This window comes from Homarus americanus, unplaced genomic scaffold (genome assembly GCF_018991925.1).
Source record: "Homarus americanus isolate GMGI-L3 unplaced genomic scaffold, GMGI_Hamer_2.0 scaffold33531, whole genome shotgun sequence".
Taxonomy (NCBI): domain Eukaryota; kingdom Metazoa; phylum Arthropoda; class Malacostraca; order Decapoda; family Nephropidae; genus Homarus; species Homarus americanus.
In genome coordinates this window covers 1-15,258 of record NW_024723306.1, presented here as the reverse complement: position 1 = coordinate 15,258, position 15,258 = coordinate 1, and the positions used below count along the sequence as shown (strand labels likewise).

At 43.9% G+C, this 15,258-nt stretch overlaps 1 protein-coding gene across 2 annotated transcripts in view; it reads left to right on the top strand.

Moving 5' to 3' along the window:
- LOC121863391 overlaps positions 1-9,712 on the top strand; it is an 82,696-nt gene extending 72,984 nt beyond the window's left edge. Inside the window, exons 4-5 of one of the 2 annotated variants that reach the window (XM_042362013.1) lie at positions 4,227-4,393; positions 5,994-9,712. In XM_042362013.1, coding sequence (XP_042217947.1) covers positions 4,227-4,393; positions 5,994-6,128 — 302 coding nt within the window. In that variant the 3' untranslated portion in view covers positions 6,129-9,712. Of the gene's footprint in view, positions 1-4,226; positions 4,394-5,969 lie in introns of both variants that reach the window. The other variant, XM_042362012.1, reaches the window with a different exon arrangement.
- The last annotated feature ends 5,546 nt before the right edge of the window (positions 9,713-15,258 follow it).

The window sequence follows — 15,258 nt, the reverse complement described above, 5'->3', positions numbered from 1 at the left end:
ACACTCTTTTAGCTTCCTTGGTCTCTCTCTCTCTCTCTCTCTCTCTCTCTCTCTCTCTCTCTCTCTCTCTCTCTCTCTCTCTCTCTCTCTCTCTCTCTCTCTCTCTCTCTCTCTCTCTCTCTCTCTCTCATAGAAAACAACTTACTGGTACACTGCTTTAAACAATTTTCAGGTGGTTGAACTAATGTAAAAGCGCCAATGCATTAATTCCAAGATACATGTACAGTATTTTTCTTTCCGTGTGATGCTGGAAGGATTTTTTAAAGAAGGAACCCCACCGTCTTATTTACTAACTCACTCCTCCAATTGTACTTTATTATTACAGTATTGTTTTAAAGTGAAAGTGAACTTGAGTTTCCTTCACTGTAAAACTTATATTGGTAAAGTTAATTCTCTCTCTCTCTCTCTCTCTCTCTCTCTCTCTCTCTCTCTCTCTCTCGGACAGATGCCAAGAACGAAGAAAATAAATAAGTTTTGTGTGTGTGTGAATTAACGTAACGAGAAACAAAGAGAAAGAGAGAGATAGAAAAAAAAGTGAATAAAATTAATAAAAGTTTAGGATAATCAATTAAGAAAGTTTAGTAAACAAATCTGATCAAAATATACAACCCCTTTTTTTCTTTAACCTGTGTCAAAAATCCTTAATTATTCACCTGTACGGATACCTTAGTGTGAATTATCTCTCTCTTTAATTTCCTTTACCTTTCTTCTCTCTACCGTGAAAGTAAGAAAATTAATTATCACTAAATATTCTATCAGTGAATTGGTATAGCCTCTGAGCCTCCGGGAAACAAACGCAATAAACTCAAAGCTGCAAAATTTACGAGGAAATTATAATTGTAGTCAGAGTATTAGAGTCCAGTGTGTGTGTGTATGTGTGTGTGTATGTGTGTGTGTGTGTGTGTGTGTGTGTGTGTGTGTGTGTGTGTGTGTATGTGTGTGTGTGTGTGTGTGTGTGTGTGTGTGTGTGTGTGTGTGTATGAGACATTATTTTCAGGAGATGTTTGGTGTATGATTCTTCCCTTATTTCTCTCTTGCCTCTCCTCCCTTTCATCTCCTTTTCTGACTCACCTCCTTCTACCCCTCTCATTTCCCTTTCCTCTTGCCTGTTAACGATCCCTGTTAACTCTTCCTGTTAACTCTTCCTGTTAACTCTCCCTGTTAACTCTCCCTGTTAACTCTCCCTGTTAACTCTCCCTGTTAACTCTCCCTGTTAACTCTTCCTGTTAACTCTCCCTGTTAACTCTCCCTGTTAACTCTTCCTGTTAACTCTTTCTGTTAACTCCTCCTGTTAACTCCTGTGCTCTCCTGTTAACTCTCCCTGTTAACTCCTATTACGCTCTTCATGTTAACTCTCCCTGTTAACTCCTCCTGTTAACTCTCCTGTTAACTCTTCCTGTTAACTCTCCTGTTAACTCCTCCTGTTACTCTCCTGTTAACTCTTCTGTTAACTCATTAACTCTCCTGTTAACTCTTCCTGTTAACTCTCCTGTTAACTCTCCTGTTAACTCCTCCTGTTGCTCTCCTGTTAACTCTCCTGTTAACTTTCTTCACCAATTGCTCCCACCATTGCTGTCCCCTGTTAACTCTTCCTGTTAACTCTTCTGTTAACTCCTGTTAACTCTCCTGTTAACTCTTCCTGTTAACTCTCCTGTTAACTCTTCCTATTAACTCTCCTGTTAACTCTCCCTATTAAACTCTTCCTGTTAACTCCCTGTTAACTCTCCTGCTTCTTCCTGTTAACTCTCCTGTTAACTCTCCCTGTTAACTCTTCCTGTTAACTCTTTCTGTTAACTCTTCCTGTGCTCTCCTGTTAACTCTCCTGTTAACTCTTCCTGTTAACTCTCCTGTTAACTCTCCTGTTAACTCTTCTATTACTTTCTCCTATTAACTCCCTGTTAACTCCTCCTGTTAGCTCCTCCTGTGCTTTCTCCTGTTAACTCTTCATATTAACTCTCCTGTTAACTCTCACAGCCAACTCACTCCTGTGCTCTTCCTGTTAACTCTCCCTGTTAACTCTTCCTGTTAACTCTCCCTGTTAACTCTCCCTGTTAACTCTTCCTGTTAACTCTCCCTGTTAACTCTCCCTGTTAACGCTTCCTGTTAACTCTCCCTGTTAACTCTCCCTGTTAACTCTTCCTGTTAACTCTTCCTGTTAACTCTTCCTGTTAACTCTCCCTGTTAACTCTCCCTGTTAACTCTCCCTGTTAACTCTCCCTGTTAACTCTCCACAAACGTACAGCATCACACTCATGTTTACTGACTATTAGCGCCCCTCCACGACTGCCTTTCATGTTGGTACACTCTAAGGCATCTTCACCCCACTCCATCCCACTCCACACCATCCTGCTGCACTCCACTCCACTCCGCTCCACACCATGCTGCTACTCTCCACACCACTCCACTCCATGCTACTACACTCCACACCTCACCACTCCACCCCACTCCATTCTACACCATCGGGCTACACTCCATACCATGCTGCTACACTCCACATCACACCACTCCATTCCACTCCACTTTGCAGCACACCACACAACGCTGCTACACTCCTCACTACACCACCTCACTCCGCACTACACCACCCCACTCCACACTACACCACCCTCCCCTACACCACTCCCACCACCTCCTCCCACCCTCCCCACCACCCCTCCCACACTACACCCCACACCACCCCTCCCACTCCCACCACCACTCCCACCACACCCACACCCCACTCCACTCCACACTCACTACACCCCTCCACACTGCACCACCCTCCCACACTACCCTCCCACACCACCTCACTACCACCTCCACTACCACCACTCCACACTACACCACACCACCTCCACCACCACCCCTCCACCACCACGCCCTCCCTCCCCACCCCTCCACACTACCCACCTCCCACACTACCACCCTCCACTACCCCTCCCACCACCCACCACACTACACCCTCCCACCACCCCTCCAAACTACACCATTACCTCACATCTCCTGATTAGCTCTTTTCCTCATCCTCCAGTGTACTTAAGGTCTTTATTGCGTATTAAACTTAGTGTGTGAAAATCTCTCTCTCTCTCTCTCTCTCTCTCTCTCTCTCTCTCTCTCTCTCTCTCTCTCTCTCTCTCTCTCTCTCGTTTTCCCTTTAGAATATGTCAATAATATAGTTGTTTGTCACGCAAGTTCTTCACTCTGTCTGTCTGTCTGTCAGTAGAAGGCGTAATTATCTAACCTTTTCAACTGGCCTCACCCGACTTCCCAGGCAATGTCCGGTTTTTTAAATCTGCCGGAAGACTACAGTTTTAATTTCAATAGATCAGAAGTGAGAGGTCAAAGGTGAGAGGTGAGAGGTCAAAGTTGAGAGGTAGGAGGTGGGGGGTGAGAGATCAGAAAGGCACGGTCAAACGCTATCCAGTTTCTGCAGCTCAAACAAACAGATTTTTAGCATTATAGAACTCGTCTTGGCAAATTCACAGTATATTCATCTCAACCTCAACTCATAAATTTAATATTAGAACCACAGCTTATTCTCTCGTAATCAATATAGTCTCCCTCGTTCATATCCGTTTTCTCTTTTATGTTGTCTATTTTCCGTTTTCTTTTTCAGGTTTTCTTCTACCCATAAACAACACTATCTTGGTACAGTACTTCTGACGAGTGATATAACATTTTATTTATTTTTTATTGATGAAATAGAAACGTAATCCTTAATACTGCCAAATGTTATATATACTTATGTTGAGAAATGACAATACACCGAACAGATAATAAATGTATGTTGGTCTTGAGTCGGATACAAAGTTTCACCTGAAGATTAAACACACCTGTTTAATATCACCCGATGTTTAATACCCTAATGGTACCTCATGTGGAGCTATCATAGACCAGTGATACATTATGGGTGGACAGTGACACATAAGGAGCCAGGCGAGCAATGACACATAAGGAACTAGGAAAGCAGTGACACATTGGGAACTAGGAGAGCAGTGACACATAGGAGAGCAGTGACACATAAGGAGCTAGGAGAACATTGACACATAGGGAACTACAGGTAGGAGAACAGTGACACATAGGGAGCTAGGAGAGCAGTGACACATAAGGAACGAGCAGTGACACATAAGGAACTAGGAAAGCAGTGACACATAGGGAGCTAGGAGAGCAGTGATACATAGGAAGTAATACATAACACATCTGTATGACCACCCTGCCCCATCACTAACAGGGCTCATGTGTTACAGAGAACAAGCCAGGTCCTTCTGGTATGGGCGGCCTTGGAGTCATCTCTCAGCTGCTGCTTTGTAAGACCCTGCAGCCGGACTTTCAACAGGAGGAGATCTGCAGCATAGAGAAGGACAGTGAAGATATCCTGGCCATCCTGAAGGAGATGCTGGAGTATATGCCACAGGTCAGGCCATAGATGGAGTGAGGGAGGGAGGGAGTGGGTGAGGGAGGGGGGAGTGTGGGAGAATTGTGCTTGAGAATTTTTCATAACAAGAACATTAATAATAAATGAATTAATAATAATAATAATAATAATAATAATAATAATAATAATAATAATAATAATAATAATAATAATAATAATAATAATAATAATAATTGATAATAGTATTTATCTATACAAACCCCATAAATTACCTACTGTATATGCAATAGGTAATTTTAATTAAACTCAGGTATCTCATCACTTAAGTATTTTTGACAACATCACAAGATAAATACAATTCAGCTAAAGGTTTCACATTTTAAGCTGGGAATAAACGTGTGAATATAACAAGGATTTTATACCATAGACGGAAGGGAGAGAAGGTGGAGGGGCGTGAACGAGAGGAAAGGGTAATGGATGAGAGAGAGACAATGCAAGAGAGATAAGTGATTGATTGAATGGAAAGAGTGTACGTGAACGAGAGGGTTGGAGTAAGGGAGAGGGATCACTACATTCATATATTAACATAAATACTGAGTGCAGGTCCCAAACTATCGTCACACACACACACACACACACACACACACACACACACACACACACACACACACACACACACACACACACACACACACACTCTGTATGTAATAATGATAGACTAACATTTCTCTCATATGAACTAATAAAATTGATAATGATGAAATAAGAATAATAATTATCATCATCACATCATCATAATCAATAACACGACCATCGACATCATTATCATCACCACTACCCTCACCGCCACCACCATCATCACCACCACCATCATGACCACTACCCTCCGCCACCATCATCACCACCACCATCATGACCACTACCCTCACCGCCACCAATCATTACCACCACCATCACCACCACCATAATAATAAGTACTACTCTCTTCTTCTACATTATCCACCACCAAGTCACCACCACCATCACCACTATCACCACCACCGTCACCACCACCATCACCACCACCACCACCATCATAATAATAAGTATTATCTTCTTCACCACCATTATCACCACCACCGTCACCACCACCATCACCACCATCACCACCACCACCACCACCACCACCACCACCACCATCACCACCACCACCACCACCACCACCACCACCATAATAATAAGCATTTCTATCCTCTTCACCACCGTCACCACCACCGTCATCACCACCACCACCACCACCACCACCAATAATAAGCATTTCTATCCTCTTCACCACCAAGTCACCACCACCGTCATCATCACCACCACCACCACCACCACCACCACCACCACCACACCACCACCACCACCACCACCGCCACCACCATATAATAAGCATTTCTGTCATCTTCACCACCGTCACCACCACCGTCATCACCACCACCACCACCACCACCACCACCACCACCACCACCACCACCACCACCACCACCACCATAATAATAAGCATTTCTATCCTCTTCACCACCGTCACCACCACCATCATCACCATCACCATAATAATAAGCATTACTCTCCTCTTCACCACCATCATCAGCTAACCAGTGTTGTGTGTGGACAGGAGGACGCTACCTCGAGGAACTTGGCGCTCACCGGGGAGGACATGTTCAGCATCTGGAGCAAGAAAAGAACTCGACGTTCCCTCTACCGCAATATGAGTTCCTTATGCTGCACCTGTAAACCTGCCTACTTGTAATACGTCAAAGTCTAGTTCTCCGGCCACTCCACCACGCCCACTCGCGTCACCGCCCACTTAACACCTATGTAACCAACCAACCGCGCCCACCTACATGCCCTCCAAGATCTCAGCCAAGGAGATGAACGCCCACCTCACCAAAAACAAAATGGGATATTTCTTCTTTTTTTTCTCACTCCTGTGTGACTGAGAAGTGTTGAGTATTATAATAAATTCCACTAATGACGACGCGAAATGTTATGTATTGTAAAACTCCGCCATGGCCCAAATACTGTAAACAATTGACTATGTTCTTTATTTAATGCAAAGGCACGTAGGATTCTCCCTCCACCCTCTCCCAGGCCCTTTAGTCTCATTCAGTTCCCTTTACCCTCTCTTGGCTCCCCCCACCCTCTCCGAGCTCCATCCACCCTCTCCTAGCTCCCTCCACCCTCTCCTAGTTCCCTCCACCATCTCCTAGTTCCCCCCCTCCCCCACTCACTCCTATCTCCCTCCACTCTCTCTTAATTCTCTTTAGCTCCTTCCACTCTCCCCAATATCCTCTACTCCACCCTTCATCTGTCCACGTACGCCACGCCACAAAACAGACCCATGCACACCACGACCCTCACACACACACAGCATAAAGAACGCGCCACAAACACGTCCCACACATCACCAAGCACAGTCCCTTCACATGAACCCTAAACTAAACCCACACACACGCACAGTCAAGCCATGCCGACACGCACACCTCTCGTTACCTGACACACAACTAGCGTAAACTCGTAGCTCCTGTTCCGTAAGTGATTGTTGTGCAGTTCAAGTGATTATCCCGCTTGTGTAAGCTTCGTCCAACCTGCTGTACAGTCATAGCCTCAATAGAGTGTGTACTGGTCATCCGTGTGTATGTGTGTGTGTCCCTCGAATAGCTGCGGCAGCGTTACTATAATCAACCGCTGCTGCTGTTGTTGCTGCTGCTGCTGGCTAGGCAAATTAGACTCTATGGATGTAAACATAGACTACTCCTGCTGCTTCTGTAGTGGCCACGTACAGTCTGGCTCAGTGGCAAGGTCATATATACGTATTGCAGTAACTCTCCTACTGCAGGGAGGAACTTCCTGAGCCATTTTCTGGTATACGTGATACAAGACGGTCATACTGGAAAAAGAAATGTCGTTCGCCCTATAATGAAGAGAGTCAGCTGTGATGACTGCATGCTGTGTGTGCTGGAGTCCTTTCCTTCCCTGGTGATGCACCTGCTACGATAACGCCAGAGCAGAGAAGTAATAATAACCCTTACTAATTTAATCTTTCCGCCGCTATATTCTGCTCCTGCTATTTGATCAGTATTACATAGTATTTACCACTAAGAGGACCTTCTATTTCTCATCGTGTAGCTCCGCCTTGGTGACTTGACCCTCATGTAAGGAGTGACTCATGTAAGCCAATTAGCTGTTGTTATCCCTTTCTGGTGATCTAATATGGACGTTTTCTGTGACTGTCTGTTTCCCCTGGCTCATGTTTTTCCGTGGCCAGTTTTAGAACTCCACACTGAACATTTATCACACTTGACTTTTGTAACTATCTAGTGTTGTCATTTAGTGTTTCTCCCGGGCGTTACCTCTCCGTATGTGTATCCCAGTTGAGTGACGCCTTGTGTAATGATCCTTCTCTCTGTTTCCCTACTTAGTGTCCAGACAACATGTGTGACAGTTAACACACTCTCATCGTCCCCTTCACCTCTCTTACAAACATACATACGTCTGCTACCTCTCTCCGCCACCCCCGTCACCTCTCTCTCCCACCCCATCACCTCTCTCTCCCACCCCATCACCTCTCTCTCCCAACCCATCATCTCTCTCTCCCACCCCATCACCTCTCTCTCCCACACCTTCACCCGATGCTTCCCTCTCACACAACTTCCTACATCCTCACTACTAACTATCCCTCCCACACTTACCTGTCACCTGCCCCGTGCTCTCACACACTTATTCCATATCATTTCACATTTTCCGTACTCCTACACTTGTTCTGTGCTCTAACACCTGTCCCATGCCCTTACATCTGTTCTATGTCCTTACACCAGTTCCAATCCCTAACACCTGTCCCCATGTCCCTACATTTAGTCCATGCGTGCCTCCAACATCACCTGGTGCGGCACAGCAGACATCCCTCCTGGCTCCACAAAAGGACTCCATCAGTAGGGCGGGGCTCGTCTGCCTGCCGACGTGTCTGAGTGCAGTGGAGGGGAACTAGACGCTGGCCATAGGAACTAGGTAATGAATGCACAGGCCGTCGATTTGACACACTGTTACCCACAAGTGATAAAACTTTTATCCGGGTGAGACAAAAGAGGATTTGATATATTCATTACTTGCCTACACAAAAAACAAAAACAAAACAAAAAAAACAAAACAAAAAAGCGTTGCATCATGAATATTTTACTTACCGTGAGTAGTAATAACTGAAGTCGTAGGTATTATTTAGGAGTATTTCAGTCATTAATCTCCAGCCTCGTTTCTGTTGATCTTGTAGTTTGTGTGTTTTTATGATTTGAATTACATATCATACCGCTAGCCTTCTCGACCAAGCTTGGGCGTAGAGAGTAGTAGTAAGCCTGGCGACCTACAGACGGCCGGACCCACCCAGTCCACCCTGATTGTTTCTGCAGGATACATGGCGCCAGTTTGTGAGTCATGTATCAGTTCCAGGACACCTGGTGCCCGTCAGTTGCCTGTAGGACACGTGGCGCCGTTTACAACATGTATCAGTTGAGTGTAGGACACATGACGCCAGTTGTGCCAGGCATCAGTTGCCTGTAGTACACGTGGCGCCGTTTGTTTCATGTATGAGTTGCCTGTAGGACACATGGTGCCAGTTATACCATGTATCAGTTGACTGTAGGACACATGGTGTCAGCTGTGTTATTAATCATTTGATTGTAAGATACAGGGCGCCAGTTGTGCCATGTATCATTTGACAATACCATACATGGCATCGTGTGTATGTGTGTGTGTGTGTATGTATGACTCTAGAGCACACGGCGTCATTTGTGTCACGTATTAGTTGACTGTAGGACACAGCGCTGGTGGTGCCGTGAACCACTAACCTAACATTGTGTAGGAGAATCACAATCCCGGCTACAAGTGGCTAGCGAGAGTAACTGTACATAGGCGGCGGGGTGGAGAGAAACGCCTCCTGTGCTGACGGGATGATCAGACGCCAGAATATAAAGAAATATTTATTATTATTAGTGAACATAACAGTGACAGCGACGTGAGTGAGATACAGTAGCGTTAGCCAAAGGTTTTATTGATGATGTCAAAGATTTATTCCTTTCGACTCACAGGCAGAATATATTCCTTCAATAAAAATCCATTAATTGTAGTAACATGATAATTTTCGGAAGACAAAGACAAAATACCTCAGTTGGACGCACTTGACTCGACACCTGAATACGTGACGACAAACCACAAATAAACACAGACAGATTATGACGGACCGAGCTGTTGCTTCCTCTGTAGGATGATGTAGGTGTGTGAGAGGCGGTGTAGGTGTGTGAGAGGTGGTGTAGGTGTGTGAGAGGCGGTGTAAGTGTGTGAGAGGCGGTGTAGGTGTGTGAGAGGCGGTGTAGTGTGTGTGAGAGGTGGTGTAGGTGTGTGAGAGGCGGTGTAGGTGTGTGAGGGTGGTGTGGGTGTGTGTGGTGAGAGGTGGTGTAGGTGTGTGAGAGGTGGTGTGGGGTGTGTGAGAGGTGGTGTAGGTGTGTGAGAGAGGCAGGTGTAGGTGTGTGAGAGGTGGTGTGGGTGTAATGAGAGGTGTGGAGGTGTGAGAGGTGGTGTAGGTGAGGAGGTGGTGTGGGTGTGTGGTGGTGTAGGTGTGTGAGAGATGTGGTGTGGGTGTGTGTGTGAGAGGGGTGGTGTGGGGTGTGAGAGGTGGTGTAGGTGTGTGAGAGAGTGGTGTGTGTGTAGGTGTGTGAGAGGTGTAGGTGTAGGTAGTGTGTGAGAGGTGGTGTAGAGTGTGTGAGAGGTGGTGTAGAGTGTGTAGAGAGGTGTGTGATAGGGGTGACACAAGACACACAAACACCTGGATCCGTCACTCAGCAACGGTCAGTATTAGCCTTATTGAACTAGTGGTCGATTGTACACTAGCTATCGTCTCAATAACTCAAATCTGTATGACTCCCATAGTTAGTCAGCCTCGGCCAGCGTCTCGCCTACACCTGTTACTTAATTAAGCTCTAAATCAGCCGCAGGTATTCTGATCCAACGTCAGTGGGGGAGAAGAGCGAGACTCACCACGCCGACCAGCATTTGTGGCTCACTGTATCTCAGACTATAGTGTTATTATATATTTGTAAAAATCATCATTTCCTCTGTATTAGGAATATTTAGTTTAAAGAGAAAAACGAAGAAAATTCCCAGTATTTCGTTGAGTTATGTGTTGTTGAATTTTTAGTATTCGGTAAGAGGAAAGTACAGTATAGATATGAGAAGTGAATCTTTCTGAGGTATGGGAATAAAGGCGAGTCACCATCACGAGAGATCTTCACAGCTCCGTTTTCTCCCCCGCAGTGTTCAAGGCTAAGCGTATGCACAAAATGGATTCCTTAAGCTTATCCTACACTTCAGTATTATAAAGGAAAATCAGGAACTCTCATGTTGTTATTATTATTTATGGAATTTTCAATAACTAGTAAACGGTGACTAGGAGGAACCTGTAATTACAAGGGGCCACGCCTAGTTCGAGCATTTGAGTGTTGATGTCTGTCGCACCTATACAAGACACTGGAAATTTTTATTTTAGTTAGCTAAAGAGACAAATACTAATCGTAAACATTACTTATTCTAGTCCGACGTTATCTTAAAATGAATAAACAGAAGAAAGAATAAGAAGCAGATAAGTGAATGGAGAAATATGTTCTACGCACGACAATGTTCAGTATATGACGCTGTTAGTGATGGTATTGAGAGGTGAGCGTGGTGTAACGGCCCCCAACACACCACAGTAAACATTATCTTATTCATCAGTAACTCGAGTGAAACAAAATAAATCAAGACTTCCACCAAATTCGAATATTTCATGATTATTAAAAAAAAAAATAATAAATTCCTGATCCTATTGAGACGGGTAGAAGTAACTAACTTGATCAACATCTGTCAATTCTCTTCGTCAAATCCTAAAATGTTTATTTAATTTTGAAAGGTTTTTGCTATTATATATATATATATATATATATATATATATATATATATATATATATATATATATATATATATATATATATATATATATATATATATATATATATATATATGGGTGAGCATAAAGTCTTTCCCTGATTACAAACATTTATTACACAAAACATATGCTAGGTACAAACATACAGTTTTGCAGCTTAAAATATGCATGAAAAAAATCTATGAATTCATCTACACAATGCTACAAAATTCATTTTTCTATCTAGAATGGTCTTCCAGATATGATTTTTTATAATCAGGGAAAGACTTTATGCTCACCCTATATATATATATATATATATATATATATATATATATATATATATATATATATATATATATATATATATATATATATATATATATATATATATATATATATTTATATTGGATTAATTAGCACGTGTAGCCATGCCGTACCTAGCAGTAAGCGCTGAACATTTGCGCACTCAGAGCTTATTACTAATTAACCCAATCCCGAATTATGAAGGTAAATTGGAGGCGGAACTGTGTTATTCACCAAATCCAAAACAAATAATTAATATTAATTTCTGGAGTATAATAAAAATGCATAATATATCATCCCAATACTTCTATATACCGTATGATTTCTATTGGGCAGCGATAATGATAAATATTCTAATTTTAGTGATAAATACGAGGGAAGTTTTTAATGTTTGTAAACCTCAGTAGCCTGTATACAGATATTATCATACTAACTTAAGTCTCATCATTCAGACAGTAGCGTCGTACACCGCATTACTATTGTTAGTTATAGAGTAGTGGCGCCGGGACCAGCTGGTGGTCCTCCGGGGCGGTTCGGCGCGGCGCGGGTTTCTGGCCCCTGTTTTGTTGACTCGCCTCCAGAAGTAAGGTCATAGGGTTGTATTCCTGTTAAACTCTTCACCTGGTGGATGAATTCATGACCATCACTGGATTCCTAAATGCTTTAAACAACATTTAAGAAGAAATTATATTCCAGAGTGAATTCAGTTGAAGAGAATGGTCATTAACCCGTTTCTGAGTCCTCTTGGAAGCATTAATGATTTCAGAATTTATCAGCAGGAATCCAGAAGTGATGAGAGACGAGATGTTGATCATCCAGGTGAATAGTTGAGAGTATTATCGGCCACGTAGTACCTATAGACCACTGTCCCGTGCTCATCTTCACGGCCAAACGGTAGAAGCAACTCCGCTAAGCATTTACTATGTCTTTTACTTCATAAAAGTACGTTAACGTAGGATTCTTAACCAAAAATAATGATAGCTCCATAACTACTGCGAAATATTACATTTACTCTTATTTTACTCTTATACAACATCACAACAACCTACCATCTCGTCTGACATTTTGAGTATTTCTGAAATGTATAAAATGACAGACAATCGTTTTACATTACAATCAGGGTCTCTTGGAGGTGTTGTGAATGATCCACTGCCTCCCCCTCTTCCTCTTCCACTTCCTTTTCCTTTTGGTCCTCCTCTTCCCCTTCATGTTTTTCTTCGTCTTGGCCATTTATCGCAGTAGTAATGGCGCTTACGTGACCTTGGAGTTCCTAGTGACGCGCTGCTACAAGTTTGTGACCTGTACGGGACCTTATTCCTCCCTGTGGGCGAGTTGCACGCGTTTAGGGCTGTCGCTGTAGACAACGGTTGAGGATACACGCTAAGAACCAACGAGATTCTGAGGGGTTGTCTTGAGCTCTCGGGTCACTATGATCACCCAGGGAACGTGCCTGGAGCTTTTGTTCACATGTAGACTAATAGCACAGTGACGTCCCTTCAGAAGCCTCAACGTTCTCAGAGTACAAATCGTCGACCGGCAGGAAACAGCTTCTGAAGAGCAAAACAGTGTATGGATGCCAGAAATCAAAAAAGTATATATATTTATGGCGCGGAACAGTGGTATGCTTCGCGTCATCCCCCTCCTCCCCCCAACCCTCTTTCACGGCGCATGCGCATCACGGTCGCCAGGTACCGTCATTCCCGACCATGTTATTTAGGTGACCTGGGAGTAGAAGTGCCCTCACACTTCTCCTCAGTGGAATAGGAAACAGAAAGGTTCTCTCCAGTGTATTAAAATTATCCTCATCTCTTAGGTGTTTATGTATTCAATAAGCAGGATTGATTTAGCTGCACAATAAAATGTATGATTTGGATTTTAAGGGCCACGTTTAAAGAGAGTTTTCTGCATGTTTAAAACTGCCTTTGAGACAGTTTACTTGGATGAGGAGATGTATTATCGTAACTATCACCAGTTAATGCACTAAAACGATTCTGGGTGGATGTCATAACCCCGTCGTGGTCCTGTTGGTTTGTGATGTCTTGATAACATGGAAGGAAGGTTCTGGAGTTCAATAAATAACTTAGGGATGAAGAACCCAAGAGACGGTTTTCGAGGTAGACTTGAAGCATCGGTACCTGTGACAGCTCCAATGTCTTATCTTGTGATAATATTCTTTATTTATTGACCAAATATGTTTAACTGGTTATATTTGACACTGTATGATTACATGCTAACTTGACGCCTGTTACGACCAGCTACGATTCAAACCTGTGCATGCTTAGTATTAAAACAAACAAATAAAAAACACCCGTGACGTCATTTTGTGGTTTTCCTGTCAACTTCACTGTAAAAACAAACACCTGTCAACAAGTGTTTCGATGAATGTTGCTTTATGTTTGTGGCTCTGATGTCCAAGCAACAGTATTGATGACTGTGTGATTATGATTCCTGGTCTTGCAAGCACAGGTGGGGAGGCTTGGTGAGGTGTGTCACGCCTGTATTGGTGAGTGGATGATGCAGCAATGCAGTATGTGACGGTGTTTATGACAGGTTCTTGATGATTGTAGCAGAAGCGTGTCTGGAGAAATATACGTCGTAGCTTGTAACTGTTAGTGCATAATGTGTGCTTGGTAAAATGGTTAAAATGGTGGGTGAGATGTGTGGTCATTCCCTGGAAAATGTGATGTATGCGTGGTGTTGTATGTATATAAGCAGCGACTGATGGTATATTGCTGCATACCAGGTGAGGTGTTCTGTGGCTGGCTCTTGATGCGTGACGAAGAGACTGGTAAGGTGCCTGATGCATGGTATGCGTGGCTAGCGGCTGGTGATAAGTGACGCATGCGCCACAGTCAGCGGACCAGATGAATAATTTATCATGTATTATTCTGCAGTATAGCAATAAAGTTTTTGCAATGATACTGTGTTTCATTTTATCATTTTGTACTCCACACCAGCAAACACAGTGGACGTCCAGATGAACGTGTACCCGTGGTCTATCGGTTATACGTTTACCAGAATTTTTTACGGGTGCATGTGTACCAGAGGACGTCCAGGTGCATGTGTACCAGAGGACGTCCAGGTGCATGTGTACCAGAGGACGTCCGGGTGCATGTGTACCAGAGTCCTTCCAGGTGCATGTGTACCAGAGTCCTTCCAGGTGCATGTGTACCAGAGGACGTCCAGGTGCATGTGTACCAGAGGACGTCCAGGTGCATGTGTACCAGAGGACGTCCAGGTGCATGTGTACCAGAGGACGTCCGGGTGCATGTAATACCAGAGTCCTTCCAGGTGCATGTGTACAGAAGTCGCTTCCAGGTGCATGTGTACCCAAGTCCTTCCAGGTGCATGTTATTGCAGAGACGTCCAGGTGCATGTGTACCAGAGTCCTTCCAGGTGCATGTGTACAGAGAAGGACGTCCAGGTGCATGTACCAGAGTCCTTCCAGGCATGCGAGATCCATCCAACTTCATAAGAGTCCTTCAGTCATGACAGAGACTGTGCACCAGGTCTCGCTGCAGAGTCCAGGTATGTACCAGAGACGTGGAGTACCAAGTCCTTCCAGGTGCATGTGTACCGAGTCCTTCCAGGTGTACGTGTACCAGAGGACTTCTTGCAATTGTAC